Source organism: Simochromis diagramma, unplaced genomic scaffold (assembly GCF_900408965.1).
Source record: "Simochromis diagramma unplaced genomic scaffold, fSimDia1.1 OVJJ01000302.1, whole genome shotgun sequence".
Taxonomy (NCBI): domain Eukaryota; kingdom Metazoa; phylum Chordata; class Actinopteri; order Cichliformes; family Cichlidae; genus Simochromis; species Simochromis diagramma.
The window spans coordinates 7237701-7259903 of record NW_024386792.1 but is presented as its reverse complement, the minus strand read 5'-3'; the positions used below and the strand labels follow the sequence as shown (position 1 = coordinate 7259903).

The 22203-nt window shown below is 41.4% G+C and overlaps 1 protein-coding gene and 2 long non-coding RNA genes across 3 annotated transcripts; 1 reads left to right on the top strand and 2 right to left on the bottom strand.

The window, feature by feature from the left end:
- On the bottom strand, positions 1-846 carry LOC120728903. The gene is made up of 4 exons (XR_005694801.1): positions 722-846; positions 540-612; positions 333-380; positions 1-197 (listed from the first exon to the last, which is right to left on the bottom strand). It is a non-coding gene; the product is annotated as an uncharacterized LOC120728903 (long non-coding RNA).
- Positions 847-5447: 4601 nt separating this feature from the next.
- On the bottom strand, positions 5448-6590 carry LOC120728901. Its single transcript, XR_005694798.1, has 4 exons — positions 6481-6590; positions 6297-6369; positions 5781-5825; positions 5448-5644 (listed from the first exon to the last, which is right to left on the bottom strand). It is a non-coding gene; the product is annotated as an uncharacterized LOC120728901 (long non-coding RNA).
- Positions 6591-12393: 5803 nt separating this feature from the next.
- Positions 12394-15583, top strand: LOC120728900. Its single transcript, XM_040024164.1, has 2 exons — positions 12394-13378; positions 14016-15583. Exon 2 carries the CDS (start codon positions 14177-14179, stop codon positions 15572-15574), a length of 1398 nt encoding a protein of 465 aa, XP_039880098.1. The 5' UTR covers positions 12394-13378; positions 14016-14176; the 3' UTR covers positions 15575-15583.
- The last annotated feature ends 6620 nt before the right edge of the window (positions 15584-22203 follow it).

Sequence of the window (22203 nt, the reverse complement as noted above, 5' to 3'; positions counted from 1 at the left end):
TGCCGTTCAACATGGGTTTTTATTCATTGTTGGTTCATTTTCAATTCATTCTTTGTAACAGTAATAGCTGTTGGTCAAGGAACAGCTTATCGTATAGCGGCAAGAATGGCTGCAAGGAGCGTTGGATTCTGCAGAAGTGTTGGATTCTGTAGAAGAGCTGTTACCAGGGCAAGATAACTTGTGGTAGTCCCAGTAGTCTGCAAGAAAATAAGTAATAAATATTATTACATGGGATAATGCATTCTCTGTTGAATGGCTTCTGTGGATATGATAATATCGGAGAGTCCAGTGTGTCTAATGTTCAAACGTAGAAAGACAAGCATGGGACTCACCTCCTCACTAGATGAAGAACGTGCATCACGCTCGTGTGCTGAGTCAATCTGTTTTAAAAAAAAAATACATGCAAATGTGTTGTTTGGATATGACAGTACAGGAACACTGATACAGTCTCTGGTGACTGAATTACACACACAGTACAAGATATAGTTATACATTATATATTAAAACATTAATTTAGTCTTCAGTCATATTATACTTACAGGATTTGCCAGAGCAAGGCTCAGCAGGCATCCAAGCAGAAACACAACCTTGATCATGGTTTCAGTGATTCACCTGTTGACAATAATTCTGATGAGATGTGGTCAAAACCATCAGCAAAATCACCATTCAACCAACATTATACTGAAAACAGAAGCAATAAAGGATTGATGAGAAATGTTACCGTCAGGTCTTCACAACTTCAGCAGACTGTCTCAGAGATGTGGATGATTGTGGTAATGCTGTACTGACAGTGGAGCGTTTTATACACAGTTGCAAGAGATGATTTATCCTTCTTAGCATAACTGTTGGGAAATTATAATTCTTAGTAAATATCCTCATCTTGATATAAGAGGAAACACAATTAGGCAATATTTAAGGACACACCTGATTAAACCCTTTTGCTACAGCACAATTAAATAGCAACAAGCTGCTGACTTGTATCCTGTCAACCAATCAAAAGATTATATGGCAACATGTGATATTTGGTTGTTTAGGAACCCCTGAAAATGTTGCAGGTAATGACAGTGAGAGAGAGAGAGAGAGAGAGAGAGAGAGAGAGAGAGAGAGAGAGAGAGAGAGAGAACAGAAACGAGCGGATTCCATAAACCAGGACCTGCTCTTGATGTTCTTTAATTGATTTTTGTCTTCTTATCCATTAAAAAAAGTTAATGTACCTTTGTGCTATAACAGCAAGTCATTAAAAAAAAACTGGGTGTTGTTTGTTAACTGCTTAAGCTGCAAAATCTCCTGATTTGTAATAATAGTGAGGTATTTCCATCTGTTTACCAGTTTGCAAACACTATAGGGTGGACACCTACAGTGGTAATATGCATTACTTTCTAGTTATATGAAGAAGTGTTTCCCAAACTTTTGGAGCCATGGCCAATATTTCACATTAGAAAAATCACACAGCACACAACCAAACAAAATGTTGCAAAAAGCATATTGATAATTTTCCCTTGAGAATCCGTGGTGGAAATGATTCAGTGTGTCCTCAGTATACCTTTTTTGCCTCGTTCTGACCACTAGTCATGTTATGGCCTTCAGCTAGGTCAGAATTTTCTCCAGAACCCAGATCAGATTGACTACTTTTTCTTTTCAAATATTCATCTATTGCTATTACGCCCTGCGTGGTCTCACAGCATGACTATTATGTAATTTCTTCTTCCTGTCCTTCTGTTTTACTGGGAGTTGGCAACCTATTTAATTACTGCCCTCTAGTGGAAGAGAAAGTAATTGTTCTGCCTGTTACTCATGCCCATTGCTTAGAGTACTAATCAGGTGGAACCAGATAATCTTCCAGGGCACACCTGATCATTTCTCCAGTGGTTGGCAAACACTGATATTGTCACGGAAAACGGGGTGAGCCGTGTGGAGGAATAAATGAGGACCCAAGAGCAGGCATTCACTGAGGTGCGAAGGAGGTTTGTTGCAACATAAAACACAAGGAGCGAATGGCAAAACGGAACTAAAGATAAACTACACTGGGAGAAACTAAACTACAAAACAGCAAAGCAGAACATGAAGGAAGGTGGGCGAAGGAACATGAAGGTTGACAGTAGGGAAAACACACGGTAGATACACAGACGGACCAGCAAACAGCACACAAGTAGACATGACTTAAATACACACTGAAGAACACAGGGAGATTACAAACATGTGGGAAACACAGCTGGACCTGATGAGCCTGACAAGACGGGGGGAAGCAAAACTGAATACAATGATGTAACACATGGACCTTCAAAGTAAAACAGGAAATAGGAAACAGTTCAGAAAGACACAAACCCTAAGAACAAACCCTAAACCAGAATAAACTGAAACATAGAATTATAATATTCAAAACACGATAACTAAACAATCAGAACATAAATCATAATACAGATAAATACCAAAATACAACAAACTGAAAATGCTGGGTCAAATGACCCAGGACCGTGACAGATATAAAGATTAATGTTTACATTGAAGTATTGGACAAATCTGTTGACCTGTATTATTTCATCCAGAACATCCCGAACACCACTACAACAACCTCCTTCTCTCTGAGACAGTCTGCTGCAGCCTTACAACTTAAGGTAATTAAATCTTTACTCTCAGCATTTCTTGTGTAAGGATTGTGAAAGATAATTGTTTTGTTTTTTAATTTGATGTATTTGTCATTTTACTATCTTATTGTCTTTAATGTCTTTGTTTGTTTGTTTTTTATCAACATCTATAATAACTGAAACCATGCTGAAGGCATTTCTGTTTGGATGCTTCCTGCACTGAACATTCAGAATCTCACTACAACAACCTCCTTCTCTCTGAGACTGTCACAGTCCTGAGTTGGTGACCCAGTGTTCTGTATCTGTTTAATTTGTGTTTCTTGATTAGAATCAGAAAGGGGTTTATTGCCAAATGTTGAGCAGGTTTACAACATTAGGAAATTGCTGCGGTGCTTCAGTGCAAACATGGTGTCATAAATAACACTTAAATAGACATGGAAAAAATAAAAGTAGGGATAAGAATTAAAAGTGCTACGTGGAAAGATATGTGCATGAGATATACATGAGATATATACATGAGAGTAAGAATTAAGAGTGCTACATTGAAAGATATATACATGAGTGCAGGTGGTGATCAGTGCCAAACATGGAATGATACAGTGAACACAGCGTAGGGTCATGTGTTAGTGGCGGGGATAGTCATATGGTTATTGTTCATGTGTCCAACAGCAGAGGGGAAGAAACTGTTCTTATGGCGAGAGGTTCTGGTGCGAATGGACCGGAGCCTCCTGCCTGAGGGGAGCAGGTCAAACAGACTGTGTCCAGGGTGAGAAGGGTCAGCTGAGATCCGAGCTGCACGCCGCAATGTCCTGGAGGTGTACAGGTCCTGCAGGGATGGGAGTCTGCAGCCAATCACCTTCTCAGCAGAGCGCACAACACGCTGCAGTCTCTGTTTGTCCCTGATAGTGGCTCCAGCGTACCACACGGTGATGGAGGAGGTGAGGATGGACTCGATGATTGCAGTGTAGAACTGCATCATCGTCCGTGTTGGCAGGTTGAATTTCTTCATTATTTGTTATTCATGGTTTTCACTGTTAGTGTTTTGGTTTCTGTCCTAGTATTTCTAGCTCCCTAGTTCAGTAGTATTTCTTGAGTTCTAGTTCTTAGGTTTTGGTATTTGGCTTCCCTGTGTTCTGTGTTGTCTACTCGGTGCCCTCCCATCCCACGTTTCACGTTCCTATGTTCTCTGTCTCCCCGGTCTCTTTGTTAAGTTTACGTATCTTGTGTTCAGTCGCTATGTTTCCTGTTTTACTTTGAAGGTCCGTGTCTTATGTCATTGTATTCAGTTTTCCTTCCTCCCTGTCTCGTCATGTTCATTAGGTTGAGCCATGTCTCCCTCCTGTGTTACCTCTGCATGTCTTCCCTGTATTGCCTCAGCGTTCTCTCCATCAGCTTTCCTGTGTTTCCTGGTTCCTCATCCTTTGGTTCTGGTCCACCCTCAGGTTATATGTTTATGGTTAGTTTTCCCTAGTTTAGGTTTGTTAGTTTTTCTCTGTTCCGCCTGTTTGCAGTATTGATCATCCATAAATAAAGGCTCGCTTTCTGTTCAAACATTCTCCCGCATCCATGTCTGCATTTGGGTCCCCATTCTTCTAAAATCCCACACATCTGCCTCTGCAGCTGTGACAGAGACAGTCTGCTGCAGCTGTACAAATAACATTTTTACTCTCAGTATTTTTTGTGCACGGATTGTGAAGGATCATTTTTATTTGCTTGGATGAATCTGTCATTTTAGTTCATCTTATTGTATCTTAACTTTTTCTCAACTTATCTATTTATCTTATTGAACATCACTTTCTGTAAAATGTTCTGTAAAATGGATATTTTTCTCTCTAGTGATGACCAACAACAACAACAGCATCACCTTGCAGCAGCTTCTCTCTGCCTTCCTACAAGCACTTGCTACAACTACTACAACAGCTGCACCCACTATAACTCCCTGTAATCATAAAGGAAACTAAAAAACCAAAGAGTGGTTTTAAACCAGCATTGCATTTATGACGCCAGGACAATGTTGCTTGTTTTGCTTTACTTTTTCTCTTTTCTAAATTGAATCTTGACTTTTGACTTTCTGATCACTGTTGTGTTTAGTAGCTGCCAAATAAAGTTCATCAGTGAAAATCAAATAGACTCAAAGTGTATTTTTTTTGTTTGTTTGTTTTTCACAAACACCATTGTATTGTATGGTTAGGCACAAGTTTTTGTACACAGATTCTGCCATTTTTTCTCTGTACACAATCACAGGGAATTTTAAATCAAACAACTGAGATACTGTTGCAGAATTGCAGACGTTCACCTTAAATGTGGGTGGGTCTTTACAAAAAATGGCATCAACTGTTTAAGTATTACAAACATTTTTATCTTTAGTGCCCAATTTTGAGCAGCTCAGTACTAATTGGATGGCCTGACATCATTTTATATACAAACATCATTTTTTTTATGCTTTGACTGAAATACTTAAGTCTATACAAGATGAACATCATGAATACTGTGTCTCCTCCCTTCAGATGTTCTTCTTGGCATTTACTACAGAGTCTTCGGTTGCTGCTTCTCTTTGGTTCTCTTAATCTTCAGTTTTGTCTTTAATAGCTGCTGTATTGCTTTGGTAAGTGGACTGATTCTTATATAGTGCATTTCTACTCTCCCTGCTTTATACAACATGCCACATTCAACCATATTAACTTTCCTAGCTAACATTCACACACGTTCATACTCCAATGGATGCATCAGAGTAACTTGGGGTTACTAACTTGGGCCAAGTATTTTCGTACAAGCTTTTTTAAACTCTCTATAAGACCAAGTCATTCAAAAATAAGTGGAGATTTTCAATAATCTGTGTGAATAAATTATGAAAAACAATGATGCCGTTCAACATGGGTTTTTATTCATTGTTGGTTCATTTTCAATTCATTCTTTGTAACAGTAATAGCTGTTGGTGAAGGAGCAGCTTATCGTATAGCAGCAAGAATGGCTGCAAGGAGCGTTGGATTCTGCAGAAGTGTTGGATTCTGTAGAAGAGCTGCTACCAGGGCAAGATAACTTGTGGTAGTCCCAGTAGTCTGCAAGAAAATAAGTAATAAATATTATTACATGGGATAATGCATTCTCTGTTGAATGGCTTTCTGTGGATATGATAATATCGGAGAGTCCAGTGTGTCTAATGTTCAAACGTAGAAAGACAAACATGGGACTCACCTCCTCACTAGAAGAACGTGCATCACGCTCGTGTGCTGAGTCAATCTGTTTAAAAAAAATACATGCAAATGTGTTGTTTGGATATGACAGTACAGGAACACTGATACAGTCTCTGGCGACACGATTTCACACACAGTACAAGATATAGTTATACATTATATATTAAAACATTAATTTAGTCTACTGTAGAGGCTAAGCCTACGCTTGAAGCCACTGAGGTGGTCGTTAACGGGGGTGACGCGATGTCACTGGTATGCATGAATTAAGTTCACAGTCCAATAAATCCAGCAGTATGTATCTTGTCCTTTTTGGTCTTTTATTCTGTATCGACTTAGCATAACAGCGCAACGGTCACAAACTGTTTGCCTTCTCAATGACACACCTGACGCCGATTACGTGCGTCTACCTTAAATACCTTTACATTACATAATCAAAACAGAAAAAGGTGACCTCTAGTGACCACATAAGGTATTAACCCAAGAATGGCTCCTACATCTACAGTCATATTACACTTACAGGATTTGCCAGAGCAAGGCTCAGCAGGCATCCAAGCAGAAACACAACCTTGATCATGGTTTCAGTGATTCACCTGTTGAGAATATTTCAGATGAGATGTGGTCAAAACCATCTGCAAAATCACCATTCAACCAACATTACACTGAAAACACAGAAGCAATAAAGGATTGATGAGAAATGTTACCGTCAGGTCTTCACAACTTCAGCAGACTGTCTCAGAGATGTGGATGATTGTGGTAATGTTGTACTGGTAGTGAAGCTTTTTATACACAGTTGCAAGTGATGATTTAACCTCATTTGCGTAACTGTTGGGAAATTGTAACTCTTAGCAAACATCCAAATCTTCATAAGGAGAAACACCATTGGGCAATAATCAGGGACACACCTGAATTACACCTAATTCTTAGTAGGTATGATTTCTGTCAGAAATTATATACCATGGTTGGTTTTGTCTAACATTCAAATGTGAAACTGTTGTGTACATTGTCCGTACTTGATATCAATTTTGGTCTGAGATACTTAAAACTAAAGGGTTAAGTACCAGTCTTCCAGTCAGCATTCAGTGATATTTTCTTTTGTCCTAGAGGTCTTGAATGTGAAGAAATGTTGTATTTCATAGAATAATACTGGGGATTTGTGGTCTATTGTGTATGCAAGAGCTAATCTTGTTGCTGAACCACAGTGATATGAGATTTGCCAGGTATGTATTCACATACAAAACTAAAATGTGTTTGTGAATGTTCCTTACGTACAATTGTCTACACGTAAAAATATATGAAGAATGGTCACTATGTCCTCTCTATCTTTATATCTATATAATAAATCTTTGTGTATTACCACTGCAGTTTCAATTAAAAGAATTTTTAAAAATGCAAGTGTCCATGACCATTTTTATTTATCTTCTAACATCCAGGGATCCTCATGATGTGTTTCACAGTGTCTAACAAGCTTTGTAAAGTATCTTGATGCATGCTCAATCATCCTGGTAAGGAAGTCCAAAAACTGAATCTGTCCATCTTGATGTGGCGTTTAGAGTAGGAGAGCGCAGTGTTTTGAGAAAATGCTTCTCAGCTGTTCCGATGCTCGTAACACCTAAGCAATCACTAAGGACTTTCACTTGAAAAAAAAGTAGTTGTCCCACTCTCCTGTCTTGCCTTGGGCATTCTTTAATCAAATTACTGGAGTTTGAGGACATGAACTGATAACTTTCTCCTTCAGGATTTTATGGTAGAGAGAAAAGAAGTCACTACCACTGTCACAGTTTTACCACTGTCACTGTTTTAGTTTTGCACCAAAGGGACTGGCCTAATGCCTCAAACCTCTCAAAAAGGTCAACTTTTGTCTGATCAGTCCAAAGAAGATTTTACCAAAAGTTAGACGCAACAAGTCCGATACAACTTTATGAAGCTCACTTCTGTGTGATGGCAGCGACACTGCGGTGGGTTGTTGAAGATATCCTGAACTTTTGTCTTTGTAACTGCTGCTGATTTTAGCTGTTAACTGATGTTAGCCAGCATTAATGAAACTTTCTCTGAAGTTGATGTAACAGTGTTGGACTCAGCCTCTTGACAAATAAGCTCTCATACAATGTGAGAATGTGATGAAACTGTTTATCAGCGGGAAAGTGTGATATATGTAGTGTGATAGGGCACTCGAACCTAATCCTAGCAAAATGTTAGCTTATGACCTGGCTGGTTTTGTTGTTTAGTCAGCTCTTTTTTGGTGTGGTATAGCTCTCATTTCAAAAACACAAGCAAGGACCCACCTTTCCTGTTCTTTAATTAATAATAATAATGGACTGCATTTATATAGCCCTTTTCAAGACCCTCAAAGCACTTTACAATTCCACTATTCATTCACACACTGATGGAGGCAAGCTACAGTTGTAGCCACAGCTGCTCTGGGGCAGACTGACAGAAGCAAGGCTGCCATATCACGCCATCAGCCCCTCTGGCCATCACCAGTAGGTGAAGTGTCTTGCCCAAGGACACAACAACCAAGACAGACAGAGTTGGGGATCGAACCAGCAACCATCCGGTTACAAGATGAGCTTCCCCACCCCCTGAAACACGGTCACCCAAATTGAATAACTTTTAAGTTTTATGTGGACCATCTATCAAATAAACTCAAACCTATAACAGCGACTCATTTCCCAACAATCCCTGATGCTACACTGGGTGTTGTCTGTAAACTGCCTAAGCTGGTAAAGCTCCTGATTTGTAATCATAGCGAGGATTTCCATCTGTTTACCAGTTTGCAAACACTACAGGGTGGAGACCTACATTACGGTGGTAATGTGCAATGTTTTCTGGTTATATTCAGATTAATGTTAACATTTCAGTATTGGACAAATCTATTAAACTGTGTTATTTCTGATACTTGTGATGAAATGAGTCCAACATAATTATATCAGCTTGAACTGTGAAATAAATGCCAGAACATTTTTTTTAAATTTTGAGTGTTTGTTGAACCCTTCTGATGAAATGTTTTCAAAAAGATATTCAATTTAAATTTTCACATACATTTATTTAAATTTGTATCATATTTGCTACATCTGGCAACAAAAAGTCACAAAAGTAAAAAAAAAAAGATCAAATATGTTACACTTGGCTTTACAGGGCTAGTCATCAGCCACACCTTGAAATGTGGAGGAGGATGTATTCTTAACAAAGCTGATCCAGTAACTGTATATAAGAAAAGCTGAACATCCAGAACACCACTACAACAACCTCCTTGAGACAATCTGCTGCAGCCTTACAACTTAAGGTGATTAAATCTTTACTCTTAGCATTTCTTGAGTAAGGATTGTGAAAGACTTTTTTTTTTTTTTTTGCTTGAGTGAATTTGTCATTTTAGCATATCTTATTGTCTTTAATCTTTTTTCAACAGGTACATTAACTGAAACAATACTGAAAGTACTTCTGCTTGGATGCTTCCTGTGCGGGACTCTGGTTAAACCTGCAAGTATTATCATAAGTGATATATTAGCAGATATTATTTTAATATGCAAATACAAGTAATACCATACTTTGGATGATGGTGAGGGCACACGGACACTATGGTGACTCTCACCACAGCTCACATGAGGCGAGTGCTTTCTTTCGCCTCCACATTCAAATCACAGATGAACTGTAAAAGCTTTGGGTTTTTTTTTCTCTCTACAGATCACCAACAACAACAATATCTTCCTGCAGCAGCTTCTCTTTGCCCTCCTACAAGCACTTGTTACAGCTACTATAACAGCTGCACCCACTATAACTCCCTGAAATCGTAAAAGGAAACGAAATTTCAATGAGTGGTTTTAAGCCAGCATTGCTTTTATGAAGCCAGCACAATGTTGCTTGTTTTGCATTAGTTTTTCTCTTTTCCAAATTGAATCTTGATTTTTTTATTAAATCTTTCTGCTCACTATTGTGTCAGTCAAGATTCAATTTGGAAAAGAGAAAAACTATCAATATCACCACAAGTTTTTGTCAGAGGTGTGGACTCGAGTCACATGACTTGGACTCGAGTCAGACTCGAGTCATTAATTTTATGACTTTAGACTTGACTTGAAAAAATGTTCTAAGACTTGTGACTTGACTTGGACTTTTACACCAATGACTTGGGACTTGAATTGGACTTGAACCGGTTTACTTGAAAAGACTTGATATTTTACCCCAAATATAAAATTTAACATGCATATTATATAGAGATTGAAAATGTGACGTCATTCACGGGTAGAACCGCAAAGGATTCTGGGAACTCGTGGCAAGAGGTACTAGCGCACGCAGGCTTTCAATTAAAATCAGTTATACAGCGATAAAAAGAAACACAAAAATGTCAAGAAGCTGTTGTATTATTAACTGCAATAGCTGGTTGCATGACAGCCACAGGAAGCCGACGGGTAAAGAGATCGGTTGTTATCGGATTACGTCGTTGAAGAGAAATTGTTCGAGCCATGTTTCCGAAGTAACAAAGACGCGACTGGATTGCAGCTATTCAAAGACCAAATATAACGTCCCAGAACACTCCAGCTCACAGGTTAGTCTGCTCAAGCATTTCCACACAGGTCAGTCTGCTGTTGTAGTTAATGCGTCATTTTCATAACATAATTGGTGATATAGGTTACAAGCAAGTCTGGCGCTGAACAGAAATTGTCGCGCTATGCTCCTTTATTTATTGTGTTTATTGTGCATAAATAGTGAATTGTCCTGACACAATATTGTGTTTCGCTTCTGTTATTATGGTACATTGACAAAAACATATACTTTTATTCACAGGATAAAACAGTTGTTTTGTATCACTAATTGCCCAGTACGATTACAGCATACAGTATTATTGTCACTGCTACATTTCTGTGATGCTACCAGAAATTATTTCCACTACTAATTAATTACCGTTGAGCTCAAAGGTCCTATTAATAAACGGTTAACGAATGTGTATTTATGACGACGATTTGTGAGACTGGTAAACTTATGATACGTACGATGGTCTTTACTTTCTACACGGTGCATTTCAAGGTCCTGCACCCATCCGTCGGTAAACTGTACCTGGGCTTGTTGCAGTGACCTGAAGTTACTAAACTTCATGAGTGTATGCACTCACTCCAAGAACCGTATGATTTTAAATATGCATATAAATATGCTACAATGAGATAGCTGACTTCATCTAACTAGCAAATGTTTTCCAGGCTATGTTGGTGATGCAGTTTTTTTTTTAATGTGTATGATATTTTTGTCATGCGATTTTAAAGCCGGTCCTACAACCGCATCCAAGAATAACATGCAGCTTATCTCAGAACTGTCAGTGAAAATTATTCTTGGAGCTAAGTTTAATTGAGCTGCATTTTATAGAGGTGCAATTTCACAATTTGTGTATATTTTCTACGTTCACTATTTTGTCATGTGTTGAGAAAAACACAGATTTAAAAATTACATGGTCTAATATTTACATTTAGCATATAACTGCAACATGCTTTTTTCGTTTTTTTTTAAAGACTCGAAAGGACTTGAAATTCAAAATTTCAGACTTGTGACTTTACTTGGACTTTTACACCAGTGACTTGAGACTCGACTCTGACTTGCCTGACATTACTTGAGACTTGACTTGAGACTTGAGGATAAAGACTTGAGACTTACTTGAGACTTGCAAAACAATGACTTGGTCCCACCTCTGGTTTTTGTACACAGATTTTTTCATTTTTTCTCTGTACACAATCACAGTGAATTTTCAAACAAACCATCAAGATAATGTTGAATTGCAGACTTTCAGCTTTAGTTCAAGTGTCTCTAGAAAAATACTGCATTTACTGTGTAAGAACTACAAATACCGATACCTTTTATCTGTAGACCCAAATTTTCAGCAGCTCAAAAATAGCTGGATGAATTGACATCATTTTATATACAAACATTATTTTTTATACTTTGATGGAAATAACACAAACCATAAGAATCAAAAATACTATTTCTCTTCAGATTTTTTTTTAGACCTTTAGGAAAAGTCTTCAGGTGCTGCTTCTTTGTGGGTCTCTTTTTCTTCAGTTTTGTCTCCAGTATCTGCTGTGTGGGTTTGTGTCGGGTGACTAACTTGGCCATTGCACCTCAATAAATGGACAAACCAGTGCTGTGTCTACTCATTACCAACGAATGTGCAAAGAACTAATGATTACATTGTATCTATAGGCACTTTGTTAATAGCAGTCTAGCACAGATACAGTTAATTTGTTACTATTTCTTTAGTTGAATCTATGAACAACCACAAAAAAGAACATAGTTTGACAGGCAGAAATTTGTATTTTTGCACAAATAAGTTGATTCCCAGAGAGCGGTTACAAAACAACACACAAAAAAAATAAAACCTCCAAAAAAGATCAGTTGTACTGTATTTGAAAGTCAGGTTCTTTTTCAATTTCAATTTAACTGAATTCAGTTCCAAATCACAATAACAGTTGCCTCATTACACATAGCAGACAGGTCTGGCCCAGATCTGGTGTCAAGCTGGCACTGCTGGCTGACTTCTGGCATGGTAAGTGGTATGTCATCCAGATGTGGACCAGGTCTGGCAATGATGGCACTATTTATGTTCCTATTTTCCTATTTTAGTTAGAATACCCAAATACCATGTTGCAATACTATACTGCTAGGGTAGCCAACGTTTCAAATGCAGGTTTAACAGGTTTGTGAGTGTACACTTTATCCAAAACTTAGTGACAGTTTACTCATTGTTTCCACTGGGAGGCTGTAGCTCAGGCGGTAGAGCAGGTCACCTTCTGATTGGAAGATGAGTGGTTCAATCCCTGCCTCCCCCAGTCTGCATGTCAAGAGTATGAATGTAGTTAGGAAGCACTCAGTTTAGAGAAAGAGTGTGATTTGTGAATGGGGCATGTTGTATAGGGCACCTTGAGTAATCTGAGAGAGTAGAAAAGTGCTGAATAAGAATCAGTCCATTCACTGTCTGAACAGAGTTTTGTCATGTTACTTTTGCACTATTATGTTCCGGCACATGTTGTTATTATATGGCTTGATTAAGCTACACATTATGCTGACATCTGGGGCCAGAGCTGAAACTGTTCGGGGCCAGAGCTGAAACTGTTCTGGGCCAGCACAGGGCCAGCAGTGTGTCTGCAACTCACCCGTGGCTGCACACAACTTATACATGGCCCAAATACCACTAAGAATGATGGCCCTTTGGTGGCCCAGATCAGGTTTACCAGAGGTAATCCACACATGGGCCAGTGTAAAAGGTTAACATCTGTGTTTAAGTTGAAATGTGTGGCTGGTAAATCTGGATTACACTAATAGTTAAAAAGTTAAGAGATAAAAAGACTTATGGGGATGTTAGTTCAGTTTATGTCTTCATACAAGGAAAAAAGGGAACACCCCAGTTATAATTTGGTCTTTGTTATATCGTTCAGTGTTAAATCAGTATTTTTTCTAATTACACTTTACATCTTCCATGGCATTACTTGAAAAATACCACTAGGTGGCGCATAGCGGCCAGGAGGAGCGTAAACCCCCTCTGGGAGGCAAATCTGCAGAATAAATCCTGCAGTTGAAACGTAAACAAGTTCATGATCTGTGCCTCTTTATTTCAATACACAGGTGGGTTACTAGTCCTCAAAATGACTAATAGGTAACACAGTAGAAGCAATAAGACTGTTGTGAACTCGTGAATGAAAGTATACCGTTATAAGTTAAGTACTGTTTAAGTATTGTGTTTTGAATGAGATCGTGATGTGAACGTGATCGTGCTAGGCTAATGGACTGGCTAGCGGGGGAAGTGAGCTTCAAGTACCGTAGCGATGCTAAGGCACGTTCTCAGTTGTGTGTTCTCTATATGTCTTGTTGAAGTAAGACAGGATGCAAAGGCTGTAATTAATGCTTGCATAGCTGCTCATGTGCTGTATATGAATGGTTATTTGCTATTCACGGGCTGTGAGTTACAGTACATTGTATTTCTTGATGCAGTGATATGTATGTGTAACCGGAACAAAGGCTGAGGCAACCTGGTCACTGCGAGCCAATGTTATCTATATTTATGATGGTTAATGTATACTCGCCAAGGTTATTCCTGTACTTTTGACAATGCGCTGACAGCTGTTATGCCACACGTTACAAAGAATTGCTGGTTCTTATGAGAGGCGATTAATGATTTGTTCCACTGTTGATGAGCAGAATAAATCCTGCAGTTGAAACGTAAACAAGTTCATGATCTGTGCCTCTTTATTTCAATACACAGCTATAGGATCTAGGATCGCACCCCTCCCGGGCACCTGTCACACCAGGGGGGCAACAATCGTGGGGGCTCGTCCGGGATTAGTGCCTCCTCTTGACGGCAGCTAATCATAAAGTAATAAACCAAGACCAACGTGCTACGTCTGCTCCATCTGTGGTACCAGAATGGCGGCTGTGCAGGAGCTGCGACGAGGAATACAGAGAAAGCTTCATGAGCTTATTAACACTGCTAAGACAGAGGTGTTGTACAAGCTTGTAGACACCATCAAGGATGAGGTGGAAGATGACCTACCAGGAGATGATGCAACAGAGGTGGAACTCTATGACTTCATTGTGGACTTTTTGAAAAGTGACCGGCTGGCAAGTCAGGAGGACCAAGGCATGTCTCGCCTGCTAGTATTCAACGACTTCATCACTGACCTGCAACGACCTCCGGTGGCTGCAGATGAGGACTGTGAGCTGGGTGCAGAAACAGACTCTGTGGTAACACCTTCAGTAGTTAGTGTGAAGGCAGATAGAACCTGCATGGTAACCAGTCAAGTAACTGATGTTATAAAACTGGCAGATGTTGCAGCGCTCCTGCCTCGTAGAGAATTCAAGCTCCACAGTGGACAGATTTCTGACTCAGATTCAGATGTCAGTTATAGCTCTCTGTGTAGACAGATTGATGAAGGGCTAGCTGAGAATTTTACAGAAGCAGAGATAATCCGAACTGTCCTAAAGATAATTAAACCAGGTACATTTAAGGATATGCTAATGACCAAACCTGGATTAACGGTGGCTGAGCTCAAACGGTTCCTCAGAGCACACCTGAGAGACAAGAGCAGTGCAGAGCTATTTCAGGAGCTTAGCAATGCTAAACAACAGGACAGAGAAAGTCCACATCAGTACATGTACCGGCTAATGGGGCTAAAACAGCGTGTGATGTTTGCTTCTCAGCAGAGTAGCTCAGAGTTCCAATATACCAGTCAACTGATTCAAGGAGTATTTCTTCACTCATTGTATCAGGGAATGAGTGAGAAATACGCTCATGTCCGAAGAGACCTAAGGCCTCTCATTTCTAACATGAGTTGTGCTGATGACTTTATCCTAGAGATAATGACCAAGTCAGTTAGTGAAGAAGTTGAGAGACAGACTCGCCTAGGTCAGACACAGAAAGCAAAAGCAGTCACAGTTAGTGCCATGCAGCAGGGTGAAAGACAACCCGCAGCTCAGCCTCCAGCCGAGGTCCAAGCCACCGTCCTGCAAACCCAAGCTGAAGTCCAGGCACAACGAGCAGCCCTGCATGAACTAACAGCACAGGTGTCTGTTTTGGCCAAGGCTATTGAGAAGGCTCTCACTTCAGAGGGAAGTCCCTCTGGGTCCACACAGGTCAGCTCACTTAGTACTGCCCAACCATCCAAGTCCTCTGTGAAAGGAAAATGCAGGCCCTGTATAACCCAAGGGATTGCCAGTTGTAACCACTGTTTCCGGTGTGGCCAGGAGGGACACCGGGCGGTGGGCTGTCTGTCCAAGAACAAATCGGGAAACATCAGAGGGTCACTGGGGAGGGACCACCAGTGATCAGACAAGAGCCAGGGTCCCAAACCATTGTAACAAACCATGAGAGCAGGACTCCAACTGATAATCAGCCACTCCTAAGGAAGAGAGCGGGGAAAGGAAACCGTGTAGCTCGACTGATAGGCAAAAGGTGTATGTTTACCTGTCACCTTAATGGGGTACCAACTGAGGTGCTACTGGACAGTGGTGCTCAGGTCACGATAATGGCAAAGTCGTGGCTAGAGAAGCACCTACCAGACACAAAAGTCAGGTCGCTTGAAGAGTTTTTGCCAAATGATCCACTCAGAATAACAGCAGCTAATGGGACGGATGTCCCCTTTGAGGGTTGGGCTGAGGTACTTGTGGAAATCAGAAGTGAAAAACATGGCCATATAGCCATACATGTACCCATGCTAGTGAGTCAGAGCTGTGTGAATGGTCTGTTATTAGGTTTCAATGTGATAGAGGAGCTCATCCTTGAAAGTCTGGAAAGATCAGGGAGTGTCATGTTAAGTGATTTGCTAGCAGAGGCATTAAAACTCCATCGAGATACTGCTGAAACAATTGTTTCTGTTGTCAGCGAAACCCCAACGGGCCAACAAACTAGGAATGAGATGATCAGATTAGGAAAGAGAGGTCTCACAGTTCCTAGTGGCCAAATATGTCAAGTGAAATGCCACATCAGGGGTTGGCCTGAGGAGGGGACAATGTTATTTGAACCAGCATTAAAAGGAGATGTCCCAGATGGACTGGATTTATTTCCTGCTTTAGTTAATGTGCCTCCTGGTGCATCTAAGACTGTAAAAATCCCAGTCTGCAATTCAACCAAACATGATATCTTCTTGCCACCAAGGATGGCCTTGGGCTGCATAGAAGGAATCATAGACAGCAGGCCAATAGATTTTGGTCCCCCTTATCAGCAGTCAGGGCAGTCAAGTACTGATACATATATACGTACCACGCAGGGTAGCCAAGCCAGTCACAACAGTATCCCAGAGACTTATACATCAAAAAAATGGCATCCTCCTGTTAACTTGGAGCATCTTGATCAGCAGCAGCAGGAAGTTGTGCGTCAGATGCTCTTTGAGGAATCTGATGTGTTTGCTAGAGGGGAGGGAGACATAGGTTGCATACCCAACTTGCAGCTGAAGATTAATGTAACCGACAACAATCCAGTACAAAAGTGCTATAACTCTATCCCTAAGCCTTTGTACCAGGAGGTTAAAGACTATGTAAAGAATCTCCTAGACAGAGGTTGGATCCGCAAATCTGTGTCCTCTTACTCCTCTCCAGTTGTCTGTGCCCGTAAGAAGGACCATAGTTTGCGGCTATGTGTGGACTTTATGGGACTGAACAAAAAAACACTTGCAGATCGTCATCCCTTGCCACGCATACAGGACTTACTTGGCAACCTGGGTGGTAACACATGGTTCTCGATATTAGATCAAGGAAGCGCATATCACCAAGGGTTTGTAAGTGAGGAATCCAGACACCTTACAGCTTTCAGCACACCGTGGGGGCTTTATGAATGGATTCGAATCACATTTGGTTTGACAAATGCACCTGCAGCATTCCAAAGGTGTATGGAGGGAGTGCTGGACGGAATTAGAGATGAGTGCTGTGCTCCATATCTTGATGATGTGTTGTGTTATTCTACATCTTTTGAGGCACATGTCAACCACCTCAGATAAGTTCTGGGCCGCATGAGAGAACATCGGCTCAAACTGAGACCTGCGAAGTGTGAGTTGTTCAAAAGAGAGGTTTGTCATCTTGGACGTTTAGTATCAGGAGATGGAGTTAAGATTGATCCAAAGGACTTGGAGGCCGTCATGGCTCTGAAAGATAAAGTGCCTCACACTGTTAGAGATGTTAAGTCCTTGCTGGGATTCCTGGGGTACAATCGCTCCTTCATTCAAGACTTTTCTCGGTTGGCTAAGCCGCTGTTTGAACTTCTCCAGAAACCTAGCAGTGCTGACAAAGGTAAAAACAACAATCAACATGAGACAAATGGAAACAAAAGCAGAGCTAAGGAGGAAGAAAAAGGACAGCTGCCATCAAAAACACCCATCAGATGGGCAGCAGAGCACCAGGCTGTTTTGGCTAAACTTGTGGATGTGCTGACGACTCCACCCACCCTAGCATACCCAGACTTCAACCTTCCATTCATTCTACACACGGACGCATCAGGTGACGGATTAGGTGCAGTGCTGTACCAGAGTCAGGAAAACAAGTTACGTGTCATCGGATATGGCTCAAGAACACTGACATCGGCTGAGAGAAACTATCACCTTCACTCTGGTAAGCTCGAGTTCTTAGCACTCAAGTGGGCCATCTGTGATAAGTTTCGAGACTACTTGTATTATGCCCCGACATTCACAGTCTACACTGATAACAACCCCTTAACATACGTTCTGAGCACTGCCAGACTAAACGCCGTTGGACATAGGTGGGTTGGTGAGCTAGCTGACTTCCACTTTGACATCAAATACAGACCGGGGAAGCTGAATATAGATGCAGACACCCTGTCAAGGTACCCAGTAAAACTCCAAGACAGAATGGCAGATCACACAGAGACTATGTCATCAGAGGTTGTATCCACAGCATGGCAAGGAAGCAAAGCAAGGCAGGGAGATGAGGTGCCCGGGGCAGCAGCTTTACAGGTGAATAGGGGAAATGCAGACACTGTGCCACCTGAGAGTATTTCCAATATTACATCTGCAGATATTCAGGCAGCACAGCAGGATGATACAGCCATAAAGGAGGTGCTTTCGCTAAAGCTCAGAAACTGGACTCCTAATGAAAGAGATAAGAGAAAAATGAGCAAACAAACGAAAAGGCTGCTTTATGAATGGAAGAAGCTAGTGGTGGAGGAAGCAATACTGTATCGACTGAATCGTCAGCATCGACAACTTGTGCTTCCTGAAAAGCTAAAGCCCCTGGTGCTGAAAACACTTCACAATGACATGGGTCATGTTGGCGCCGATAAAGTAACACACCTTGCCCGTGAACGGTTTTACTGGCCCAACATGCAAGATGACATAGAGGACTATGTAAACAAAAGGTGTGTCTGTATTAAACAGAAACGTCCTAATCTTCCACAAAGAGCTCCGATGGAACATATAACCACCAGCAGTCCTCTCGAGTTGCTTTGTATTGACTACCTACACCTAGAGCAAAGTCAGGGCTATGAGTACATTCTTGTTCTTGTGGACCACTTTACACGCTTTGCCCAGGCGTATCCAACAAGGAATAAATCTGGGAAAACCGCAGCTGACAAAATATTCCATGACTTTATCCCTCGCTTTGGATACCCAGAGAAACTCCACCACGATCAGGGGAGGGAGTTTGAGAATACCTTGTTCAGCAGGTTAGAACGGCTGGCTGGTATTGGTCATTCACGAACAACGCCATATCACCCGCGAAGCAATCCAGTAGAGAGACTTAACCGGACCCTCCTTCAAATGTTGCGTACTCTGGAGGAGGAGAAAAAGATTCAGTGGAAAGACCATCTGGCTCATGTTATACATGCCTATAATTGTACAAGGCATGAGGCCACTGGGTTCTCCCCATTTTTTCTTCTATATGGCCGATCTCCACGTTTGCCTGTGGACTTGTTGTTTCCGCCCAAAAGAAATCCTGAAACATCGGATCGACAGTCATATGCACAGAAATGGGAAAAGAAGATGCGTTTTGCATATGAAATGGCAGCAAAAAACAGTGAGAAATCCTCTGCTAAGGGCAAGAGACAATATGACCGTGCAGTGAGAGGTGTTGTTCTCTGTCCAGGTGACCGAGTGCTCGTGAGAAACCTGTCAGAACGAGGTGGACCCGGCAAGCTGCGGGCTTACTGGGAGCAGGTAGTGCACCGTGTGGTGGAAAGAGTCGACAATGGACCGGTTTACCGAGTACAGCCTGAAAAGGGTCCCAAAACAGTGCGAGTACTCCACAGGAACCTACTGCTTCCAGTAAATGAACTGCCCCTGGAGGAAACTCCTCTTTCACAACCTGAAGAGAGACCGTACAAGGTAACAAAACAGAAAACGGCAGTTGTTGACACACATGACCAAAACACAGACAGTTCTGATGAAGAATACTCTTACCAAAAGATTCCATGTTACAGGCTGCGATTTAGAGAGAAAGAACAACCACCAACAGTGCACCATCCCCAGGTTGAGCAAAGACTAAGAGCCGCAGCTCATGAATTCCACCCTGCTGTCGTGGAGGAAACTAACATCCCAGAACAGGGCGATAATGTACCACAGAGACACTACAGAGCTTTGGAGGACGCCACCCTGGAAGACGAACATCACACTGAGCCAGACCTGTGTACCAAGCCACCAGTTAACCCAACAGTTGATGGGAATAAACAACCAGAAGAAATAGAGATTTCGAGGAGATCACAGCGGACTGCCAGGCCGAGAGAGATGTTCACCTATAACACCCTGGGACAACCATCATACCAGCAATGGAATGCAGGGATGAACTCTCTCCTGCCCACATACCCTCTCCAGGGTATTCCTAGTACTCTTCCACTCCCATACTTCACATACCCACATCCATACCTGGACACCTGTTACCTTCAACCACAGTAACTAGAAACATACATCCCTTAACATGACAAAAGTCAGGAGACATATATATAAAAAAAAAAGGGGGAGAGTGTAAAAGGTTAACATCTGTGTTTAAGTTGAAATGTGTGGCTGGTAAATCTGGATTACACTAATAGTTAAAAAGTTAAGAGATAAAAAGACTTATGGGGATGTTAGTTCAGTTTATGTCTTCATACAAGGAAAAAAGGGAACACCCCAGTTATAATTTGGTCTTTGTTATATCGTTCAGTGTTAAATCAGTATTTTTTCTAATTACACTTTACATCTTCCATGGCATTACTTGAAAAATACCACTAGGTGGCGCATAGCGGCCAGGAGGAGCGTAAACCCCCTCTGGGAGGCAAATCTGCAGAATAAATCCTGCAGTTGAAACGTAAACAAGTTCATGATCTGTGCCTCTTTATTTCAATACACAGGTGGGTTACTAGTCCTCAAAATGACTAATAGGTAACACAGTAGAAGCAATAAGACTGTTGTGAACTCGTGAATGAAAGTATACCGTTATAAGTTAAGTACTGTTTAAGTATTGTGTTTTGAATGAGATCGTGATGTGAACGTGATCGTGCTAGGCTAATGGACTGGCTAGCGGGGGAAGTGAGCTTCAAGTACCGTAGCGATGCTAAGGCACGTTCTCAGTTGTGTGTTCTCTATATGTCTTGTTGAAGTAAGACAGGATGCAAAGGCTGTAATTAATGCTTGCATAGCTGCTCATGTGCTGTATATGAATGGTTATTTGCTATTCACGGGCTGTGAGTTACAGTACATTGTATTTCTTGATGCAGTGATATGTATGTGTAACCGGAACAAAGGCTGAGGCAACCTGGTCACTGCGAGCCAATGTTATCTATATTTATGATGGTTAATGTATACTCGCCAAGGTTATTCCTGTACTTTTGACAATGCGCTGACAGCTGTTATGCCACACGTTACAAAGAATTGCTGGTTCTTATGAGAGGCGATTAATGATTTGTTCCACTGTTGATGAGCAGAATAAATCCTGCAGTTGAAACGTAAACAAGTTCATGATCTGTGCCTCTTTATTTCAATACACAGCTATAGGATCTAGGATCGCACCCCTCCCGGGCACCTGTCACACCAGGGGGGCAACAATCGTGGGGGCTCGTCCGGGATTAGTGCCTCCTCTTGACGGCAGCTAATCATAAAGTAATAAACCAAGACCAACGTGCTACGTCTGCTCCATCTGTGGTACCAGAATGGCGGCTGTGCAGGAGCTGCGACGAGGAATACAGAGAAAGCTTCATGAGCTTATTAACACTGCTAAGACAGAGGTGTTGTACAAGCTTGTAGACACCATCAAGGATGAGGTGGAAGATGACCTACCAGGAGATGATGCAACAGAGGTGGAACTCTATGACTTCATTGTGGACTTTTTGAAAAGTGACCGGCTGGCAAGTCAGGAGGACCAAGGCATGTCTCGCCTGCTAGTATTCAACGACTTCATCACTGACCTGCAACGACCTCCGGTGGCTGCAGATGAGGACTGTGAGCTGGGTGCAGAAACAGACTCTGTGGTAACACCTTCAGTAGTTAGTGTGAAGGCAGATAGAACCTGCATGGTAACCAGTCAAGTAACTGATGTTATAAAACTGGCAGATGTTGCAGCGCTCCTGCCTCGTAGAGAATTCAAGCTCCACAGTGGACAGATTTCTGACTCAGATTCAGATGTCAGTTATAGCTCTCTGTGTAGACAGATTGATGAAGGGCTAGCTGAGAATTTTACAGAAGCAGAGATAATCCGAACTGTCCTAAAGATAATTAAACCAGGTACATTTAAGGATATGCTAATGACCAAACCTGGATTAACGGTGGCTGAGCTCAAACGGTTCCTCAGAGCACACCTGAGAGACAAGAGCAGTGCAGAGCTATTTCAGGAGCATAATTGGTGATATAGGTTACAAGCAAGTCTGGCGCTGAACAGAAATTGTCGCGCTATGCTCCTTTATTTATTGTGTTTATTGTGCATAAATAGTGAATTGTCCTGACACAATATTGTGTTTCGCTTCTGTTATTATGGTACACTGA